The 24,346-nt window shown below is 44.8% G+C and overlaps 1 protein-coding gene across 2 annotated transcripts in view; it reads right to left on the reverse strand.

Annotated features, from left to right (window-relative positions):
• Window positions 1–24,346, reverse strand: part of SH3GL3 (SH3 domain containing GRB2 like 3, endophilin A3) — a 43,027-nt gene that overhangs the window by 18,449 nt on the left and 232 nt on the right. Inside the window, exon 2 of one of the 2 annotated variants that reach the window (XM_066635393.1) lies at window positions 22,539–22,745. The exons of the other annotated variant lie outside the window; for it this stretch is intronic. Within the exon in view, the coding sequence (XP_066491490.1) occupies window positions 22,539–22,745 (207 nt within the window). The remainder of the gene's footprint in view (window positions 1–22,538; window positions 22,746–24,346) is intronic. 2 annotated transcript variants of the gene reach the window in all.

Raw genomic sequence — 24,346 nt, forward strand, 5'->3', positions numbered from 1 at the left:
TTAATACTGTCCATCAGTACAAATAAAATAACAAATATATATAACAGAGAGATACATTTCTCGGGGGCTCATTTCCACTTGTTTAGAATGTGAATGTTAATGCACCATTATTTTTCTTTTAGAAATCCAATGTGGGATGTTTGCCCTCCCCGGAAATGCTCTTTGCCCCTTCTGAGCCCTCAATATATGTTTTTTTAGTCTGGTGTTGCCATTGCCCCTCTCCCCATCTCCACATGTTCAGCTTATGGGAGCCCCCATTTTGCTAGGTGCCAAAACAGAGGCTTATCTCAGCTTCGCAGCCAGAGTTCTGTTCCATCCCTTCCTCCCGATTTCCCTGTATCACACAACTCCTTTGTCAGTTCCATCTACACCTCATACTGAGCGGAAAATTCTCTCTGATGAATTTCCCAGCTCAAATTTTGGTTGGCAGGCAAATTCTGGAAAGAGACAGGAGAACCAGAGGCTATTTTGATGGGGCAGCCCAGAGAAATTCTGAGTAAGTTTTTGGGGTACCTTACCACTGGCTGACTGCAGAAAGCTGTCCAACTGCTTTCCCCCACTGCCTCTTTTGTGATAGCTGCAGGTGCATTAGTGATGTGGCATTCTTTTTAACAGCTGAATGCTTTGAATTTCCATCCAGGATGCTGGGTGAATAATACTATGTCATCAGATAGCATTATTCCAAGAGGATCCTGGAGTAAAAATGGCAGCAGAAGCACACACTGTATCCTATCCTCCTTTCAGGGCCTGATCTGCTGACACAGATCCAATCAGATCTGCACCAACAGTTTGGCGCAGGTCCAAGTAGACCCACTGCATTGGCTAGAGCTTTCCCCAGGGCAATGTCAGCTTACCTTGAGGAGACCTCTAGACTGCAAAATTCCCCTGCAGGATACAGCACAAGCTGCATTTGCCCCACTGAATCGGTGCTGAGGAATTTAGGGTTGCCCATCACCTTAGCTTAAGAGTGCAGTTAGCAGAATTATTTCAAAAGAAGAATTATTTCAAAAGGAGTTGTATAGTAATGGGGCAAGCAGTTTGGACACTGGATTTTAGGGTCCACACTTCCCTGATTCATTTAGAAGTCATTCATTCTTTCCAGCACTGACATAAGGGCAATGCAGCTCTGAGATAAGGGAACAAACATTCCCTTACTTTGAGGAGGCCTCAAACTGCAGTGACACCCAACTGCAGGATGTAGCACATGTCCCATTGGCACTGATATGCTAGTGCTGGAAAGCACTGACATAAGGGGTTAGGACTGTGCCCTCTATGTCTTTTCTGTTATCAGTGCACCCCTCTTTTTTTTTTTAAACTAGAGAATAAGCCACTGTTTGCCCAACCTTCCAAAAACCAAAACACTTGAAAATTGAAGGCACATCTGAAAATTGGGTTTTCGATTCTCCAAGATTGTCCTGGACTCTCCAAGAATCGGTATGCATCTCTAGGTGACTACATTGCAATATTACTTTTCACAGGGCTTCCCAGAATTTCCTACATTACATCACGTTGGGAAAATGCCTCCGGAAACAGCTGCTGTCAGATTTGGCAACCGACAACCCTACGTGAACAGATCTATAGAGTAGGTAAGAGTTGGGAATGACAGAATAACATCTCCCTCCCATGATTCTCTTTGGACACCAGCCCCAGCATGTCTGCTGATTGGAAGGAAGACAGCCCAGGTGCAAGAGGCAGGTTACTCTGAGGCTAAGTAATTCTGCTGTGTCTGGTGTATCAAGAATGACTGATACACCCATACACATTACATATTAAACTGTTGTCCACTGAGTCAGCCAACTGGCCTATCTAGCTCAGGATTGTCCACACTGGCAGCACTTACCAGTGGTTGGGCCTGGTGGGGAAAATGTCAGGGGCACCCAGCACCCAAAGAGCCCTGCAGAGAGAATCTGCTCCACATCATTGACTGCCAAAAGACTCATACTAGCCTAAAACAGGGGTGTCAAACATAAGGCCAGCAGGCCAGATGCGGCCACCAGAAGCCGTTTCTCAGCCCTCCCGCTATAACTGGTCTCTTCCAGAGTGATAATTGGTCTCTCTCATATCTTGAAATCAGGAACAAGATATGCACATTTTCTCTTCTGTCATTTGCAGCTAATCAGTTCCTAAGTGAGAACGAAGTGCTTATTTATGGGTATCACCTGCTTAATGACATCACTTCCTGCTTAACGATGTCACTTCTGGCCTTCAGCAGGCACCATGAATGCTATTCGGCCCCTTATATGAAATGAGTTTGACACCCCTGGCCAAGAAGTTTACGGCAATTCTGCAGGTGGGTTGAGTAGGAGAGACCTGTGGCGACTCTAGATGTTCTGCATGCAGTGCTGATGCTTTGCCACTGAGCTGTCAATGTCCTTTAAGATAAGCTTCAGCTCAGAGTTCTCTAGCAGGGCTCAAACCTGCCTTGCCTGTTCCCTACCTGCAGTGGCGTAGGTAGAGGGGATGCAAAGCACTAAGTTTTGCTGGCAACTGAATGTGCCGTGCAAGCGGCCCCTCCCCTTCGGAGCCATTTGGGGCTGAGGGGGAGCAAAACAGAGGCATTCACCTTTTCTCTTGGTCTTCTCTGGCATTTGCCTCCATTTTGCTCCCACCGCCCAGAATAGCTCCGAAGGGGAGGGAAAGGGCCACTTGTGTGGCACATTCAGGCACCTACAAAACTTAGTGCTTTGCACCCCCTCTGCCTACCGGAATCTCCTGTGCAGTAAGCTAATGGGGGATGAGAGCCTGATCAGAAAACTGCACCAGGCACACCGGGCAGCCTCTTCCTTAGCTGGATACTTTGGGCTCAGAGGAGCCTCTCACCATTTTATTTATTTCCCCAAGTGCACTAGCTGATCATCACAGCCTACTAGTGGGCTCTGGCACAGCACAGAACTTACGAGAAGAGGCTTTTTTCAGTGGGCTATAATTACTCTGAACACTCACAGCCGCGGCTGTGTTATTACTTACTCTGGCTTGCTGTCTGGAGGTGCCAGTCCTGCTCCACCCATGTGCTGAAAATATGTTAAGATACACTTCAAGGCAAGAAAACCTCAGAGGGGAGTTGCAGGGCTGGGTTCAGGCTGATTGCTTCAATTGTGCAAGGTATGTGATAAGAGCAGCACCACCAGCTCCCAGTAAGCTGGTAGGAAATTTATCCATTTGCTACAGTGCTAACATGAACATCTCCAAATGACTTTCAACTGAGAACACTTCTGGGGAGGCTCACAAAGCAACTGTGTTATCCGTAACTAAATATTCATTGCTGTAAACCATGTAATGCAAGTATTTATTGGGGGATTTGCTTCATGGCACTCATCCAACGCATTCTGCACAACAGGACTTCTCCAAGATCTGGCTCCAGTTGTTAGAGCAGCCATTTTCAACCACTGTGCCGTGGCACACTGGTGTGCCGCGAATGGTCCCCAGGTGTGCCACGGGAGTTTTGTGGAGGGTCATTTTTTAATAGGACCATTGGGAGATATGAGCCCCCCACTGACAGCATGGTGTGCCTTGTCAATTTTCCAAAAACTGATGGTGCGCCTTGGCAATTTCAGTACTTTGTCAGTGTGCCATGAGACAAAAAAGATTGAAAATCACTGTGTTAGAGGGACAGGAGCAAGGGCTCTCTGTAGGGCTGGCCTTAGGAGCTGCAGGGCCCAACTGGAACCATTCTTGCAGGGCCCTAGGTTCACAGCCAAAGTCTGTAGAACCTTAGAGATATAAATAAAATGTATTACAGACTTTATGGTAGAATGGAAAGCAATTAAAATGCGCACTTAAAAAGTGCATGTGAGTTAATGAACCAAATGGATCTAGGGACATTTTAATATAAAATGCATGCTATGCAATATAAAATTGCATACACGGAAGCTTACAAGTAAACAAACAAAATGTGTCGATGACCTTTGAAAAGCAAATAGTTACACAATCACTTGTTTGAGTGACTGTGAAAAGATTTAGTAAAAATAATTAATTTCATTTTTTATTTGAAATTAAATAAAAGTTTAATTTCAAATTAGGCGCAGGACCAATAGGAAGCAATTGGTCCACCTGGCTTAAAGCTGGTCCTGCCTGTCTGAAATTCTGGAGAGCTATAGCCAGCCAGTGCAGGCAACACTAAGCTAGAACTTGAGGTTGAACCATCAAGGCCCACTGCAGGCAAATTACCCTGCAAGGATGATTCATTCTACATCATTGGTTGCCACATGACACATAGTAATTGAGTTGGACAATTCTGCAGGAGAACTGAGTAGGAGAGCTCTGGTGTGACTTTAGATTTTCTTAACCCTATGCACAAGTAGATTTTCCTGCTGAAGTTCTAGGCTGCCATGAGTCACACAGCAGCCAATGGGGCTCTCCTAGGAGCCCTCCCTCTTGACTACTGGGAAGGGGGGGAAGTATCCAAGAAAGGATGACTTGGTGAAGCAAGGCATGGTGGGGTATACATGCACATGTTTGCAGGGGTCCAGAACTAGATCTTATCCCAGGACTTGGCACACCCTGACACTAGCCCTGGATGGATCAATGATTTGACACCAGACAAGGTGGCTTCAGTGGGTGCAGAATTTTGTGGGGAAGCTGTAGTTCAGTAGAGAACAAATGCTTTGCACAGAGACAATTCCAGATTTAATTCCATCTCCAGATAGGGCTGGAAGAGACCCCCCCATCTGAAGCCCTGGAGAGCTGTCACAGACAGTGAGGACCTCAGTGTCCTAGATCAGGGGTGTCCAAAGTTTTTGGCAGGAGGGCCATATCAGCTCTTTCACACTGTGTCAGGGGCCAGGGGGAAAAAAAGAATTAATTTACATTTAAAATTTGAATACATTTACATAAGTTTACATAAATGAATATATTAAAGATGAACTTATATGAATGAATGAAAGTCTTGCGATAGCTCAAGGCCTGTACAAGGCCTTGCACCAAGCAAGGCTGGCCTTTCCTTTGCTGCCGCTGCTGCATCACAGATGTGAAACAGCAAGCAGTGGAGGGAGCCCTCATCCCACAGCTCATGCGAGAGATCAAAGAGTCGTCCTCATGCTGAGAGCAGTTGCGTCGGGCCAAAGTGGACTCCAACAAATCTCCAGAGGCCCAGAGGCTCATTGGAGACTGGGGGCTCCCTAAGGGCTGCACTGAGAGGCCTCAAGGGCTGCAAGTGGCCCCAGGGCTGGGGTTTGGGCACCCCTGTCCTAGATGGATCAGTACTCTTTCATAGAAGGCAGCTTCCTATGTTAGGTTAACAAAGCTGGATATAGTTTCTCTATGAACACACGACTCTTCCAAGCCTCCTCCTCTTCTTCCTTTTGTTTTGCCTGCTTCTTTTGCAAACTTGCCTTCTCTCGTTGCCAAGCTCTGTAAAAATAGAGCTGCGTGTAGCACCGGGCTTTTTAAAGCTGTCGGTTGTGGGTGTTTATTGACCTGCTTCTGCGGTATTCTACCAAATTAGGAGCCTGGGCTATATTTGGTTAGAATTCCTCCACCTTGAGATTAGGAAGAAGGATGTCACTACACAAGAAAACTGTAGCAAAATATCACAAGGAAAAGAAGGTGCTTGGCATTTGTCTGCGAGGCAGATAAGGAGAGAAGGAGCAAGACGTAAAGATATGTTGTTGCTCTTTGGCTTGCAAGGCAAACGCTTACAACAGATCTTTATGTACTGAGAGATTGAACTTCTGTTTGCAAAGGGTGTCATGGTGACCTTGCTGCCCTTGTATTGTTCAAATATTTTCCCACAGCGCTGTTGATACATGAGCCGCAGACCGCAGTGGACAAACCTCACGTTCCATCTGCTGACCGTAAACCATTGGCATTTCATATACAGTATATAAACTGTATTGAGACTGCAATATTGCTCATTCAAGGAAAGTTTGCATTCTCCAAAATGCACCTGCACCACAAAAACAGACGGGTCAGAACCTTGGACAAGCTCCCAGAAGCATGGCTGGAAATGGTGTGGGTACGATTTGCTATGAGCATTGCAGGCACCTAGTGGAAATGAAGTAAAAAAAAAATATAGGTGGAGTCTGTTCATCCATGGATTTTATATCTGCAAATTTGGTTCAATCCAGGTCCCCCAGACCCACGTTGAGCCAGATCTGGCCCCACTTGAACTTTCCAAAGGCAACCAGAGCTATGCTCATCGCCTCCAGAGGGCTTTCTGAAGCCAGCAGAGGCTGCAAGCATCTGCCCATGGCCTCTGCGAGCCTCAGGAAACCACAAGTGATGTTTTTATGCCTTTCAAGCCATTCTGAGGCTCAGGAAAGCCTTCCAGGGGCTTCTGGCACAGCTCCTGTTGCCTGCTGAGGGTTTAAGCTTTTTTATATGAGAATCCACGGGGCTTGTTTTAGATTTTTAATTATTTGTAAATTGTTTTAATTATTGTTTTTAATTTTTAATTTTGTATTTGTTGGAGTTAATTGTTGTAGGCCGCCTTGTGTGCCCATTGGGCAAAAAGGCGGGATATAAATTAATAAAATAAAATAATAAATAATAAGGGACCAAAACCGCGGCTTTCGTTATCTGCAGTTTTTAGTATCCACAAGGGGTCCAAGAACAGATTCCTTGTGGAATCTGACGCTCCACATATATCTTCCTGCCCCTCCCATGTGCAGGACCATTTTGTGTCCTAAAAAGCCCTCTCTTGAAAACAGTTCCAACACTTACTAGAACAGGGCAGTCCAACTTTTAACAGCTGGGGGAGGGGGCCGCATGACCCAAGCATCACCTTCCCAGTGCGCAGACACAGAAGCAATTGGCAGTGACATGACGACACCGGAGCAGGTGGAGGAGATGATGAGGGCAGCTAGGATTTTCAAAGGCAACGAGAAAGGAACTCACAGGCTGCATGTGGCCCACCAGCCTTGTGTCGGAACACCCTGTTCTAGAAGATGAGCCCAGCTTAATTAGACCAAGAGTCCAACCACCTATTCCAGTATCCTGTTTCCCACAGCAGCCAAACAGAAGGCTCATGGAAGTCTGCAAGGATGACGCCCCCAACAACTGGTATTCAGTGGTATACTGCCCTTAAGCATGGAGGCTCCATTCGTGTAACCAATGCAACTAGTAGCCATTGATAAACAACTTCTAGAATGCTGTCTAATAATCCGTTTCACAGGCATCTAAACTAGTGGCCATAATTGCATCAATAATCTAGCCTAACCAGTTCCACTGCTGTATTGCCATTACCTCTTGAGAAATTAACAGCCCAATCCTAACCAATTTTAGGTAGGATGTGTGTAGGATTGGGCTGTTTAATACTATCCCAGCAGTGCAAGAGTCATTCATGGAAAACCAAGCAGTTAGGATCATGTCTATTCTTGCCATCCTGCACTCAATATGGTGTCTAGGCCTCACTTCATGGCATTCAGCTATTAGACAATATGAGGCAAACATTTCAGATAAGAGATACAAAGGATCTTTCTGTCCACCACTGAATCAAGAAAGATTCTGTGACTATAACATGATTTTGCACTTCCCAAAGGGAGGGTCAGTTTGCACCAGGCAGTGCCGTGTCACCCCACCGCAGCGCGGTCTGTGCCCCCTGCCCCCCCCCCGATAAAACTTGAAGCTATTCTTCTAGGGAATGCCTTTAGCAACAAAAAAATACTTTGTCTGTTGGAGTCTTCAAGACTTTCCTGACAAATCTCTGCTGTGTTCCTTGATTGCCCACTCGCTAATTTGCCATGCAACAATATGCATTAATGACGGATCACAAAGCAGAAAAAGCCGGACCAGTCACTGGAGAGTTTGTCATTCTGAACTAACAGAAATGACATAGGAAATCCAAAGTTCATGTCCATGTTACGCTGAAAGTCAAAAGGAAACATTTTTTTTCTCATTAAAAGAGCACATGAGTAGAGGGGTGTGTGATCTCTTCTTACCTGACTTCTGAAACAGCAAAAGCCAGAGACAAAGAGAGCGACAGATATGGTGCTCCAGTGGTACACAGTAACCCATTAGAGTAGTGGTTCCCAAGCTTTTTCTACTGGCAGCTCCTTTGACCTACTGGGCCATTGGCCACGGCTCCCCATTAGAGCTACAATCCTACACAATGTATAGGGCAGCAGGTTTTTCATGAGGATTCCGTGGCTCCCCTGGCTGGTTACTGTGGCTCCCTGGGGAGTCACAGCTCACAACCTGGGAACCACTACATATAGAGGGAGCAATCCAGCTGCTCCCCCTAATGTGATGCCTTGGTCTCATGGTACCACTGGGTCCCTTTATAAGGCTGGAATATCTGACCTAGCTAGAAACAAGCTGCCACTCCTATGAGATTTCTGTCTTTTAGCCTCCTTTGGGTTATCCCTGCAATGGTGAGGCAATGCAAGGAGAAGGTAGACTAAACAATGTTATAGAAGGTCATCAATGTGAATGGGAATGGAAAAATGGATAAGAGACTATTTTTATTGAGCAGCCATACATAGAAAACAAACATTGTAAACTGCCCCAGGCTCCTTCTGATGAGGAAGGGAAAGGTAGGATAGAAATCCTTTAAATAATAACAACAGTTCAGTCTGTGTGACTGTCCAGCCAATGCAACACAACAGTTATTGAGACACACAAATTTTGGACCCAGGAACGTTAAAAAGTATACAGTGGATCTTGCACCACAGATCTAGTTTTTAATGAGCATATGGAGCAAAGGAATACTAGACTGTATCTGAAGGTCCAGGTGCATGCAAGATGGTCTCTGAAAATAGTTGGGAATGCACAACACAGTTGGCTCTCTAACATCTTGACAACTGTGCTGCATTACTGATGAAAAGCCAGTGACCCCAAGGTGCATTCCATGGTCAAAGATTCACGTCAATTAGGCAACATTGGCAGGTAACTAGAAGCCAAGTTTAAAATGAGCTCTATGCCCTCTGTGCAGTTTGACAGATCCATAAATAAATGGTACTGTAGATGACATCCATGAGGCTAGCTGTGATGTTTGAGCTCCTATTGCTCCCTTCTCCCCCGCCATCAACAATATTTCCCTAAAGAAAGCTGCAGCAAAAGGTTCATTAGGAAAGAAAGACACTTTAAAATCAGCACCATTGCAGGAAGACCAGGTGACCAAATAGATAGGCCATTTTGTGATTTCGATATCTTCTTTGACTTGGTCCAACCAAGGTCATAGTCCTAGTCAGCCCTTCTGCTGGGACTGGCATGCACTAGCAGAATGGGTACCTATGTATGGTGGCCCACTAGGGTCTCAATAAATCATTTTTTTCATTTGCTGCTTACCTGGGATTACAAAGGCAGGGGGATTTGCCAGGCACCTAGAACTACCCAGAACCACAGAGCTGCCAACTAAGAAGTGAGTGTTGGTGATGTGAAACATGTCAATCAATGACATCACCAGCCACTTACTTCTGGGTTTGGAGGCTGTCCCAAGTCTCCAAACAGGGTCAGGGTAGGCTTTCCACAGTGTGCTGTTTTTGCACATTGCAGCTCTGCCTGCCATGCTGAACTTCCTGCTGCTGCTTGGATATTCTGCCACGGTCTCCCTGCTGGGGCAGCGGGCAGCCCACAACACCCTGGCAAGTGCCTTGTGATGCCCTGGGGATGCATAGATTGAGATCTGATGGCCAAGACATTTACATTAACATACATTAACATTAACATAGGTTCATGTCTACACAAATTTCCTAATTTCTTAGCTAAAGTCCTTTTTTCAAAGGTAAAACCTGCTGATGAGGATGTCACCACTCCTGCTATGGAAGAGATCCTCCTCTCATCAGGAGGGACTAAGGATTGAACCCGGGACTGTCTGTCTATATGCAAGGTATATACTCAACCACTGAGCTGTGGCCCCTCCCCAAGCTTCTGCTGTGCTTTTAAATTCAAAATGGATATTATTTCACCAATTCAGGCCCAGCTACTATCATACATTTGCAAGCAACATACAGAAATATTCCAGTTTCCAAGCAACCATAAAGAGAATTTCACTCCATGTAGTCTTTCTTTTGACAATTAAATACCCACTCGGTCATTAAAACACCCTAACCCAGTGGTTCCCCAAATGTTTTTGACTGGCGGCTACCTTGACGAACTAGGCCAGGGGTGTCCAGACATTTTGGCAGGAGGGCCACAACATCTCTCTGACACTGTGTTGGGGGCCGGGGGAAAAAAGAATTAATTTACATTTCAAATTTGAATAACTTTACATAAATGAATGGAACTTATATGAATGAATGAAGGTCTTGCAGTAGCTCTATAAAAGGCCTTGCACAAAGCAAGGCCAGCCTTTCCTTCACTGCCACTGCTGCATCACAGATGTGAAACAGCAAGTAGTGGAGGGAGCCCTCATCCCACAGCTCAGGTGAGAGGTCAAACAGTTGTCCTCACGCTTAGAGCAGTTGCATTGGGCCAGCACGGGCTCCAGCAAGTCTCCAGAGGGCCAGAGGCTCATTGGAGACTAGGGGCTCCCCGAGGGTCTGATTGGGAGCCCCCAAGGGCCGCAAGTGGCCCCCGGGCCGGGGTTTGGGCACCCCTGTACTAGGCCATTAGCCACAGCTCCCCATTAGAGTGACAATCCTATACGTTGTATAGGGTGGTGGGTTTTTCACAAGGATTCCGTGGCCCCCCTGGCTGGTTTCCATGGCTCCCCAGGGAGCCATGGCTCACCACTTGAGAACCACTACCCTAACCTATCAGAAGACGAATGGAGTTACCACATCTGACAAGCAAATTAATTTTGAATTACAGTGGAATATCTCCAGTTCAAACAGAGCTGAAATGATTAGTCAATTCATCAATTAAAATAATTAGTTGGTTATGTCGTACTATTTTTTTGCCCTCACTAGAACTCTGAGTGGTATAGATGATTCTCTTCCCTCCCTACTTTATTCTCAGAACAATCCTGTGAGGTAGGTTAGACTGAGAGATGGTGACTGGCCCAAGGTTCTTCAATAGCTGCACAGCCATTTGAACTTGGGTCTCCCATGCCATAGTCTGATGCCCAAAGCACTACACCACACAGACTATTCACATTCTTACAAACAAACAATCAAATAAACAAAACACCAATTTACAAGCCTGGTACAATATAATAACAACAGGAAAATGAATAAAGATTGACACTGAAGGCATAATAAATTCAATTTTTTCTCTTTCAGTTTCAATAATCACCCTTCTTCCATGCTGAACACCAATAGCAAGAATAGGATTTTCATGTTTATCTGTGCCAACTCCCTTCTGCTGTTTTTCGAAAAGAGTGAAATTTATTATGACCAATGACTGTGTGCCATGAGACGGGCAGAAGTGTGTCTTGAAAAATTAAGGCATCACGTCTGACCCAGCAACAGCAGGACAGAAAAAGAAACAGAATAAATGTCAGAACAAGCAAAGCAACCGCAGAAATACTGTACTCTGCTTAATGTAATTACGTTGAATTAATTAACTATATTTATTGCATCTGATGAAGTAGACTGTAGTCCACAAAAGCATACACTACAAATAAATTTGTTCATCTTGAAGATGCTACATCACTCTTGGCTGTTTTGTAACAATACACTAACACAGCTACACTCTGGAAATTTCTTAGGCTGATATCCTACACATACTTACCTGAGCAGAAGCCTATTGAACAGAGTGGGATCTACTTCTGACTAAACATGTATAGGATTGCACTGGTGATCTAATCACTGAAAGCACAGCAAAAGTGTTCAGAGCCTACATTCTTACGGCCGTACAGGCACATTCTCCATTTTCAGTCCTATGGGGTGGGGAGAGGCCATCAATGTGATCCTACTCATCTCTCCCCTGCATTTGACACATTTGTGAAAGGGTTGGCTTGAACAGCCCTTGGGTCTAAAACCTAAGACCCCTTGCTAGAAGCTGCCATAAGCCAGTGGAAATCTCTCAGTCACAGCATCAATATTCATAGTAACCAGAACAAAAGTACCATAGTAGTTGATTTGTCCCTGAGTCTGCTTAACAAATAAAGTCCTATGAGGAACACTTACAAGAACTTGGTATGTTTAGCCAGGGGGGAAAAAGTCTAAGGAGAAATATAATAGACAGCTTCAAATGCCTGAAGTGTTTACCTACAGATGAAAGGAGGTCTTACTCTCTGTGCTCCTCAGGGCAGAACTGGAAGCAATGACTGAAAGCACCAGAGAAGGAGATTTAGGCTAGTCATTAGAAAGCATTTCCTAAAGGTAAGAGCTTCCAACGCTGGATCATTCTGCCTCATGCAGCAGGGGTCTCCTTGTTTAGATGTTTTCAAGCAAAGGCTGGACAGCCACCTGTCAGGGATGATGTAGCAGTTGCCTGCTTTAAGCAGGGGGTTGGGCTAGATGACCTCCAAGACTCCTTCCAACTCTAACATTGTATGGTTCCCAGTGCTTGCTGCTTTACCAGGAAGTAACGTATACAGGAAACTGGCTTGGGCCAAGTCATACAATTCAACTAAGGGCCCAATCCTCCGTGGCAGGTGCACTGGTCTATCACACGCCATCGCGAAAATGCAGTAAAGCACTTTGCAACGGGCCTTGCAGAAGGAAGAGCCAGCAGGATAGCCCGTGCAGGCTCATGTGCTAGAAAGGTAAGTCCCACACGGACTGGTACAGAGGCATTCCACAGAGGGGGAGGGGTGGGAATGGGTGGCATTGAGGGTGGGGATGGGTGGATTGGGCCAGAGAGGGTGAGGGAATGGTAGCAGAGGCTCTCACCAGATTCTATCCCACCTCCTGGCCCTGATCCATTGACACAAGGCCACAGATTTGCGCCGGTAGTTTTGCTGGTACACATCTGAGTAGCCCCATTATGGCTGCCAGGGTTTATCCCAGAGCAAGGGGATGAAAGTCTCCTTGCCTCGAGGAGGCCCCGAGTGCAGCAACTCCATTCATAGGATGTAGCAGGACCTGGGCTGGCTCCAATACATCCCACCATGCAACTTTAGTTAGCACTGGGCTGTCAGTCTCATCGACACAAACTCAGGGCTCTTCTCCAGCCCAGCCTGGGAGTGGACCTAGGAACTTTTACATGCAAATGTATTTTGTTTATATAAATGAATGATATCCTGGCTTTCCCTCTGAATAAACGGAGTGCTCAGTTTTCCACCCCTGCTGCAGCCCTTCATGGGTTAAACAGTTATTCTGCGGCTGGGCTGATTTTTGCAATAGATGGAACAACGTTTAACACACTCCACCTACCACCAGCCCCAGCAGCTGCTTCTTTTAAGGTTACAGATGGCAAATGTTTACAGTGAATCAGTCCCCCTGCTAGCAAGTGAACCAGCAGGGGGTCAAAACTCTTCCCTTTTTTCACTAGAGGATGTGTCTCAGTGCGCAGGGCTTCCCAGCAGGAGGTTTCAACACCACCGTTCATAACCCTAATTTAATAGGGGGTGTTTAAATACTACCAAAAGCAACCTTTCAGAAATACAGATATAATTTTAATGCCTCACGGAGTTGCCATATACCCGATTTAATTAATCCTATCTGGAGAAGATGCTTATCCACATTTATTCTGAAATAGTTCCGAGGATGGCAGTTCAATACCCTCCCTTGAGAATCTGTCACTATACAACACCACACATATGTTTTCCGTAACTAAGTAACTTGTTTTGCACAAGATTTGCATTAATTTCCCCCAAATCAGCAAGAGAGAGAGAGAGATGAACTTGGAAGTGATTTCTGAACACAAATTCCATGGCTGGATCTGAAACTGGATGCAGATATACATTTATGGCCTTAACACTTCCAGGCAGGATTGCATCCATATGGGGATGCTTTTTAAAAAAAAATTCAGAAACCTCAGCCAGACTGGAGCAGCTCAGGGAGTTTTAGAATATTGTTTAAATACACACACACACACACACACACACCCTAAGCAGCAAAAATGGCCCCAAAAGCAGGTCACTCTCTTCTGTTAATGTGAACATCTCATTTGCTGAGTTGGGAATCTAGGGATACAAACACCGTATTCCTAGAGATGCTCCACTGACCTTTTTACATCCTAATACAGGTTGAGTATCCCTTATCCGGACTGCTTGGGAAGGGAAGGTGTCTGGATTTCAGGTTTGTCTAGATTTTGGACAAAATCCGAAATCTTGGATCCCTGGAATCCCTAGCATGTATGCACTGCTGAAACAGAGATGCCTGCGTTGGCTCGGTCATGTTGTGAGAATGGATGATGGCCAAATCCCAAAGGATCTCCTCTATGGAGAACTCGTGCAAGGAAAGCACCCTACAGGTAGACCACAGCTGCGATACAAGGACATCTGCAAGAGGGAACTGAAGGCCTTAGGGATGGACCTCAACAAGTGGGAAACCCTGGCCTCTGAGCGGCCCGCTTGGAGGCAGGCTGTGCAGCATGGCCTTTCCCAGTTTGAAGAGACACTTTGCCAACAGTCTGAGGCTAAGAGGCAAAGAAGGAAGGCCCATAGCCAGGGAGACAGACCAGGGACAGACTGCACTTGCTCCCGGTGTGGAAGGGATTGTCACTTCCAGATTGGCCTTTTCAGCCACACTAGACGCTGTGCCAGAACCACCTTTCAGAGCGCGATACCATAGTCTTTCGAGACTGAAGGTTGCCAATACTATACTAGATTTTGGAATAATTGCATAAATATGAGAAATGCTTCCTCTTGCTCTTTTCACTGTGACCTATACAGGTGTCTGCTGGCCTCTGACATTTTTCAACTGTGTTTGTACAGGTACACACACCACAGAGCAGAGAATAGAACTTATAGGCAGGAGGTCTGGTCTAGGGGGTTGAGCCTCCATTTGCCTGAAGATAACATCCGAAGGTCGCCAGTTCCAGGCTACCGGCACCGTGCGACCTTGAAGCAGCTGACAAGCTGAGCCGAGCTATTTCATCTGCTCTGAGCGTGGGAGGATGGAGGCCAGAATGTGCGACCAGATCAAGAAAGAAACATCTGAATGTTGTGGTTTCTTGAAAGATAGAAACCTTTCAAATTGTAAAAATCCCTACAGGGATTTAAATTGCCTGCCTATGTAAACCGCCTTGAATAAAGTCTAAGGAGAAATCTGAGGACCAAGAAAGGCAGTATAGAAATACCTGTATTATTATTATTATTATTATTATAGCACGTACCTGCACTGTACACGGGAATGAGCAAAAAACCTTCTAGTGTTCATACTACAGAAAGTTTTTTAACAAGGCCTGGACAAAAATGTCCGGATTTTGGAATAGTCCGGATTTCAGATACCCAAATAAGGGGTACTCTACCTGTACATCCCAGCATTGTATTTTCAAACAAAGGGGGCATGGGAGAGCAAAAGTGCAGAGCTCCAAATGTTCATCACTAAGAAAGAGAAAATGAATAAATCAAATTCCCAAACGTTTAACACAGAGAGAAAGCGAAGAGCAAACCAACAGACCTTGTAATATTTTAAAAAGAAAAAGGGGCAAAATGAAAATAGAATGATGGAGACAAAGAAATTTAGAGGCCAAGCTGTCCAAATTGGATAAAGTAGTGTTTCTCAAACTGTGGGTTGGGACCCACTAGGTGGGTTGCGAACCAATTTCGCGAACCACTAGGTGGGTCCGCATTCATTTCAATATTTTAGTTTTAATTTCTCAGACTTGACACTACCATGGTATGTGACTGTATTTGGGGAAATATGACAGATCTGTACTTTTAACAGGCTACTCTGTATATGCTTTTAACAATCAATAGGGTTTGTTCCTAAGTACATGTAGGTAGGATTGCAGCCTAGGATTGTAAAAAAAAAAAAAATTTTCCTTGCTTGATGAAGTCACTTCCAGTCATGGATGTCACTTCTGGTGAGTCCTGACAGATAGGGCCCAGGGTCAAAAAGAGGGCCTAGGAGCCAAAGAGCGCAGAAATTTCCTGGGATCTTACATTTTCCTATCTATTCAAACTTGTTGGCCACGTGGGATGCTGGTGACATTGCCCTGAGCTTTTACTGGCAAGTCATATAAACTGGGCTGAGGAATGCATACATGACACTCCTTAACACAGTGTTAGATTTGGGAGGAAACTGACCTACTACAGTAGCTCTTAGGCTTGTGGATCTGCTTACCTTGAAGGATTGTATAGGAGCTCAGGGACACAGCTGTGAGGCTTTTGCATGTTTTTCTATATTTAAAATATTTTAGAGAGACTTAGGAGTGTGCTTGGTTTTCCTTATTACTATATCCAGCTGCTGATGTCACAAGGGTGGGTAGACCTGGGCTCCAAAAACTTCTCCAGCTGTCTCCCCCCTCCCCCCACCCTGTTTCACCCCTCCCTGTCCCCATTCTGCTCGCCCATCACCACCCTCCCCTGCTCTGTTTCACCTTTCCTACTTTGCAACAGGGCCCCAAAGAAACTTTGTACCCCCTGATAAAATTCCTCTCAGAGGCCTTGCTGACAGATTCTCAGTCTAAAAAGTGGGTTCTGGTGGTAAGAGTTTGAGAAACACCGGGATAAAGGAATAAAGTGGTGTGTCGTTTTTTTTAAAGGGAGGGGGAAGGCAAGACTGGCTGTTCAATGTTTACTACTGCACCATTGTTATGGAACCTAACAATGAGATCCAGGCTTACTTACATGTAAGCTCTATAGAGTTCAATGGCTTCTGCACATGCGCTGGACTTTTAGAACTTCCCTGACTTTTTTAGGACTTTTCCTCCCATCAATACCTTCTCATACCCCTTGAAAAACTCATGAGGATTGGAGGATTAACATTCCATGATGTTAACTGACATAGTATAAGGGAATGCACTCAGAAGCAAAACTCAAAGGTTTTAGCAAGTACAGAATCACTTTACTTACAAGTAGGGGGTTCTCTGGATCTGAGAAAGCAGGATATAACTTTTTAAAATAAGGAAAAGCAGGAGAATGCAATATGTGATGTCCAACTATCAGCTTGCCTCCCACAGCTCTTTTCTGAAAGAGGGGAGGAAATTTGGAGAAAATCATCTTTATTTAGAATTTGAAATCCAAAATTGGAATGCTGAAAGGGATAAAATGCAGTGTTTTATAAATCCCGGAAGAGATGCTAACTTGGTAATTTTGGTTTTGGATTCTGCTGAGCTGTCAGTGGAAAAAACACAAGTGAAGAAAAAACATATTAAGACTGCAGCAGTATCCAGTTTTCCTTTAATAAATATAAATAAAGTCACAATCCTTGCTTATAAAGGAACAATAGCCTACTTACTTGCAACTATTCCCAATTATTCCCATTTTGTTAAATTTTCTGTTTTGTGATTCTCTTCCAAAGAGATACCAATCTCTTTGGTATTTCCTTGCCTCATCTTCCTTTTTCCCCTCTCATGTGTCAGTCTGAACAGTGTAACCCTGCAGGCAGAGTCTTGTCACTGCTAATTTTACAACTGTACAGCATCTTGTTATTTAGACACTGGGTGAATTTTATTTTTCATTATTTCTTATTGTTAATGAAATAAACTCTGCAAAAACCAACATGACGGGAAACAGGCAGTGTAGGTGCTGTGCTAGAATGGTACAGTGATGAAGCATTGATCAAAAGGGGGGGAAAACTTCATGCAGCATTTTCAATGCAGAGCCAGCTTATATTAATGATGAGTGGAAAAAGTGACTTTGCCCTCAGGACACTAAATGTATCAGAACTGACAGGAGTGTGATGCCCCAAATATCTTTCCCCAGCCCACCAGAATTTCTGATGATGCAGCGCTATGAGATTATTTTTCATCCCGAGGGTATGCTTTGAGAATACACAAAGACTTCTCAATAACCAGGTTGGGGAGATTAAGTTCAACCGAAATTGTATTTTGTGGTTTACTAATTTAATTTAGCATGTAAATCTCCTACAGGCATGCAAAGCCTAAGGTAATCTAGTATGATACTTGAATGAAGTAGTAAATAAGGCATTTCCTGCCCCAGCTGGGGACCCACTAAGCTCAGTGTAGCTTATTATAGCAGTTATAGGACTGCTAGTTTCTGGAGACTTCCCCCCACCTTCACTTGCACACCCAGCAAGTAACAGAAAACAGTATAGAGCAGTGTTTCTCAAACTGTGGGTCAGGACCCACTAGGTCATTTGTGAGCCAATTTCAGATGGGTTCCCATTCATTTCAATATTTTATTTTTAATATATTAGACTTGATGCTACCATGGTATGTGACTGCATTTGGGGAAATGTTACAGATCTGTACTTTGAACAGGCTACTATGTATATACTTTTAACAAAGGTAGTCAATGAGACTACCTGGGTAAGTGTAGGTAGGATTGCAGCCTAGGATTGTTAAAAATTTTCTTGCTTGATGACATTACTTCTGGTCATGACATCACTTCTGGTGGGTCCTGACAGTTTCTCATTCTAAAAAGTGGGTCCCAGTGCTAAAAGTTTGAGAACCACTGGTCTGAGCATCACCTTGGAGACACAAAAGGTAGTTGCCACTCTCCTCCCCTCACTTAGACCTGGTCTTAGCAACCTGAATGCCCTGCAATCATTTTGTCACCAGGGAGTTGAGGTGGATTCCAGAGGGGGAACAGAGAGGAAATATCACATGATCACACAGTGGAAAGAGTAAAATATCGACTCAGCAAAACATGTTGCTCTTACTCTTCACAATCATCTCTGGGCTGCAAGAGACTTATGGACAGAAACCAAGACATGGTTCGAACTGTATTTATAATTTGCAAAAGATGAAGCAGCTTCGAGATCTGGCAGCTGCAACAGTATATGTTGCTTTTAAACTCTTCTGTGCTACAGCGGCCTAGTTAGCCATATTTTCCACTCAGTACATGTGTTTATTGACACTCAGAAGTAGCCTTCCTATGTGCCTCTTTCCTTGCCTCGGGGTTCTGTGTGGCTCTGGAGCATCTCCTTTCTTAGTCATGCCTCCTGGCACAAGCTCTACTTCCTTCCAAATTCTCTCACCCAGCCCTGGGAACTCAGCCCCCTCCTGTAATCTTCTCTCACCCTCCTTTGGGAAAGAATTAATCCCTCTCTTTCTCCCAGTCCCTCCCTCTTGCTCACTTCTCTGGCCAGCACCCTCTCTGTCAATTCCCCTACCAGACTTTAATTCCTTACGAAGTAAAGGCAAACAGATCTCATCCTTCTGGAGGCTCTATTGACCCTCCTTTAGACCATATACCTCTTTGTGTGTTGCAATTGTCTTGACAAAGATGCAACCTCATTCTACTATTCTTGGTATCTAGTGTCCTATAGGCCTGGGCAGTAGACCCAGAGTGTGATCCAAACCTGGCATTAGGCACCCCCTGTACCAGCCCAGGAGTGTCAAAAACATGCCATAGAGCATGTTCACAGCTCCTCTAGAGCTGGCTAGGCTGGATCCACGGATGCCGGATCCACACTGGGAATGGGTATATTTGCACCTGCCCAGGCAGACTGGGCAGACTGTTTCAAACACACAGAGCTGAGAAAGTGCATTGAAACAAAGCTGTTTTTATTGCCAGTCTAAAGACAGGCACTGACACAGCACTCTAGGGTGGCCCTGGGGGCCACCACTGAGAGATCCCCTTCTCAACAACCCACCTGCCATACCTCTAATGGTGGAGGAACCTGAAGGAGAGCTTCCAACACAAAACAGGCTCTAGAGCAGGGGTCTACAGACTTTTAGGCCAGAGGGCCGCATCAAATATCTGGCACGGTGATGAGGGCCGGGAAAAATTTTTAAATATAAAATTTATTTAAATAAATTAGAGATGGAACTTAGATGAGTGAATAAATGAATGAATGGGCTCATTCGTTCAACCTCTCTGGCCCTTGAACACCCTCCAAACGCAACCAGAGCATAGTTCCAGTCATGTTTGGCCAAGTGGGCCATAGGCTTTCAGGGGAGAAGAGGCTGGCCATGGGCCGGATAGAGGCTTGCCACGGGCCGCATCTGGCCCCTGGACCGGGGTTTAGAAACCCCTGCTCTAGAGAGGGGGAACTGCAGTCAACACTTCAGCTCTGCTTCTGCTGAGCCGGCTTACAACCCAGCACTACTACTCTCAAGCTGCAAACCAAGAAAATTGGTTTGACTGCTTTTGGGATGTATTACAAGTTCACTATCTATCTTGACACTCTGCACAGCTTGTGTTATGGTTACCTCCAACTTGGCAAATAATGACGCTTTTGTTTTCTCCACTAGAAAGAGGCACAATCAGCTGCCTCGTTCCATTGCATAATTTGCACATCGAATAACCAGAATCTTTTTTAAAGCAGACTCCAGCAAGTCTAAACAGCTTACACCCAGTTCTTTTTCTTTTGCATAGGGTAGTTCTTACTACTTACTGCAGGCAGCTGGGCACTAATAAATGTTGTACTCAGTCCCACAGACAGTATAAAGAACTGTTTACAAGAAGAAACAGGAATCTTTTGGGTTGTTCTCTAGGCCTCCCAAATCTGACTTTGCTAATCATAACAAGGCTTGAATATTCCCATAAAATGCTGGCAATAAAAAGCAGGAGCACAGATTGTGAATTGGGTAACCTTAATCCACACAGTGTGGAATTTCTGATTCAAGGCAGCAGGCTGGAGGAAACAACTCCAGTATACCCTCCTAACTTTGCATTTTGGGCTAGTTCACACATGCATGTTCACCACCTGATGACTGCAGCATGGAGAGAAGATTTGCACAAACGGAAACTCCACTCTTTCACATCTCCTCAAACAGATTGCTGCTCAATCTCAACAGAGTCCGTACAACGCACTCCACCACACACCAGCAAATATTGCATGATTAGGGGCCAAATCCTATCCAACTTTCCAGCACTTGTGTAACCGTGCCAATGGGGTGTGCGCTGCATCCGGTGGTGGGAGGGCCTCCATAAGGTAAGGGAATATTTGTTCCCTTGCATCAGGGATGCATTGCAGCTGCACTGGTGCTGGAAAGTTGGATAGGATTGAGCCCTAGGTAACAAAAAGAAAGGATGGTGTAGTGGTTATGTTGTTGATCTTAGACCTGGAAGATCCAGGTTCAAATCCCTGCACAGCCATCTACCTCATAGGGTTGTTGTGAGGATAGAAGGAGGGAAGGGACCATGTATATCACCCTGAGCTAATGGCAATACGAAGGGCAATATGAAAAGCTGAAAAATAAATTATATTTATAAACTGAACACCACCTTCACTTACAGTAACAGGTTCCATGATAGGACTTTGATGTCTGATGTTTTAGATTTAGGTTTGATTACCTTTAATATATATTACTTTTGTTGTTTCATGTTCTGAACTGCTGTGTAAATTACATAACTGAAAAGCAGTCTGAAGTTCATGGTAAGAGATTAAATATTTGATTTTGATAATACAGGTATAAGCATATCAAGCTGCCTTATTCCAAGTCAGATCGCCTGTCCGTCTACTCAGTATTGTGGAAACTGACAGGCTTCAGGGTTTCATCTGGAGGTCTTATCCAGCCCTGTCTGGAAATGGCTGGGTCCTTCCAAATGCAAAATGGGTGCTCTATCACCAAGCTACTCTTACTCTACAATAAGCAACAGATACCTTTCTGAGATTACATAATCAGTCTATGTTGCTTTGCTCTGCTTGGAAAAGATCAAGGACAAAGGCTTTAGGTCTGAAGGTATATGATGCAGCAAGCCGTCTGAAACTAAGCACACCTGGGTCTACTGATATTCAGGCCTGGTCCCTGGATGAGAGGCCAGCTGGAATGCCCATACGAGTTGCCTTGAGTTCCAGGCATGGAAGAAAGCCAGAATATAAATGTATCCCTTGCTAACTAATCTGGAGCTTAAAACATAAATCGCTTCTTCTTCTGTGCCAAGAACCAGGAATGCAAACTAGAGCCTCTGTTTTCCCATAAGTATGTACTGAAGGGGAACAAACCTATTCTGTACTACCCAGATTGAGAGTATAATGGAGGGGGGGGGAAGAAGCTGCTTTCTACTGAGCCAAATCTTTGCTTCATCTAGGTCAGTGGTTCCCAAACATTTTAGTACCAGGGCCAACTTTTTAAACCAGCATTCTATCAGGACCCACCTAGGTATACACACTTGTTAAAAAAGGAAATCTAGAAAGAAATAAAATATTTAAGTATTTACCTTTATCCCCCTATGTTTATACATGCTGGCAAACTGTAGGAGCTCAGCTCCTAGCAGGGCAGTTAGCAGCTATCTTGCAAACTGCAGGAGCTGAGTGTTTTGCTGGGTAATTAGCAATATCTGATTTTTGAATCATCTCAGGGCTTGAGGAGATCAGTTATCTGATCTTTCCATCACCCTTACTGAACCCACCAAAAATCAGGTCACAACCCACCAGTGGGTCTCAACCATCAGATTGGGGACCACTGATCTAGGTCTGTAACATCCTCATTTACTTGCGGCAGAGTTTTAGACAAAGCTTTTTCCAACCCTTACCTGGAGGTGCTTCAAGGAATCGCACCTGGCACCTTATGCATGAAAAGCATGTGTGCTACCACTGAGCTACAGCACCATCCCCATAGAGCAGAGAATGTCAAATGTCTTCAGATGACTTTCAATTGCCTTATAAATAATTCCAGAAAAGTTACATCAAGAAAAAAAACAACAGTACAACCACATCCTCTACCCATACAGGCCTATGTTAGTTGTAGAAAATGTGTATGAAGGTGAAAAGAACAGCTCTTTACACTATGCAAACACTTAAACTCACCCCAGGTGACCAGGCTAGTGGTTGTCTGCATCGCTGTGCATCCTTAATCATTTTAAGCTTCAGGAGACAGCAAAAGTGCCTCACTTCCAGGTCAAACAGTAATAAGATGCTGTCTCCAAAAGCATCAGCTACCTCTTTGAAATTCATTTCATTTCCCAGCAGAGGTATGTGAAAGAAGCACAATATAGAGAATTCATCTTGATGAGACTGTTGAGGAATGAAAAAAAGAAAGAAGTGCAGCACACTTTGAGAACAAAGTGCCAACTCCTTTGAGAAGGAGGAAGAGATAAATACCAGAAAAGGTAAAATTATCATTACCCACACAGAACAAGCACAGACCATTCCTTTAGGTAATGATGTGATTGAAAACTGGGCCTTAATGGGCCGTAACATTTGTAGAGGAATATGAAGTCAATTCACAATAGATGAAGGAAGTTAAGGAGCTTTGTAAGGAAACAGAAGGGTGTTCCCAAGGTTGTCTTTTAGCTGTGACAATCCTCCAACACCCCCACTCCAAGCAGAGAAAACACACACATCATACAACCTGCTATGACCAGCATGCCACAGCTCTGGAAATCAAGCAACCTACATCATCTCTATGCAACGGACAATCAGCCACAAATTCCAAGGCATCTCTTTTTTTATATTATCCTTTGACTTGTATGCCCAACAAGAGGCGCATACAGATACTGGTTCAGTCCCAGATGAATACTGCGCCTAGCACATGACTGCTTGAGGCTGGCAGATCTGAATTAATGAAAATGAACCATGATGCAAACAGGAGAGAAATCCTTCACATGGGAGGGGTTACACTGGCAAAAGCCTTTTCTTCCCTTAGAAGGGAAGGACTGAACAGATGGAACTTCTGAATGAGGACAAACTGAATTCCCCAGAGAGGAATTACCAAAGAGGCAAGCAGGATGGGGAATCACTACTGCTTGGAAGGCAACAACCAAATCGCCCAAATGCTGTACTTCCTAAGATTCCTGCGACCACCAGGGGTTCCTCACACATTACACCTCTAAGTGTACTGGTTCAAGCATACACCTAAAATGCACCTCTTTGACACGTGTCCATGCAAAACACATCTATCGTACAGGGAGGCAATGGGCTGCAGCTCTCTGCCAAGCATGTACAGCAACAAACACGGGTAACAAACCTCTGTGTAATGTGTGAAAGGACACAGAAGAAGGTCTAGTCCAGTGTTTCTCAACATTTGTCCTCCATCGTACCATTTCACAGTGGTCCACCTATTCAAAGTAGCACCAGAAGTAACTGGCAATGACACTGTTACCAGTTACTTCTGGGTTGGGGGGCCAGATGGGACACGATCAACACCAGTAGGTGGTTCAGGGTGGATGGGAGGGCTTTTGTGAGCTCAGAAAAGCATGCTTAGGAGCCAAGCTGAGTCTCCTACCGCTGTTTGTTGAGTCACGTTCCTGGTCTCGCTGCTGGACGGCAGGTGTCCAGGGTGTCCCACAAGTACCATCAGACACCAGCTCAAGTACCACTGGTGGTACCCATACTACTGGTTGAGGAACACTGGTCTAGTAAAAGCCTATGGACATACAGTACACCTCCCTCCCACTCAACTGCCACGAGGGTATCGATAGGTGTAACTTTGGCGACCAGGGGAAAAGAAGGCGCGGATCTCTTTCCACCCACTTTTTGCAGGCTTAACCGGGCAGGAAAGTGCAAGTCCCCACTGGCCAATATCTATGTGGTGTGAAACAATGCCTCTCCCCATTACATACAGTGGTGCAGAAGATCCCTTGAGCGTTGGCTACAATCTATGGACCCATCTATGG

This window comes from Tiliqua scincoides, chromosome 8 (assembly GCF_035046505.1).
Source record: "Tiliqua scincoides isolate rTilSci1 chromosome 8, rTilSci1.hap2, whole genome shotgun sequence".
Lineage (NCBI taxonomy): Eukaryota > Metazoa > Chordata > Lepidosauria > Squamata > Scincidae > Tiliqua > Tiliqua scincoides.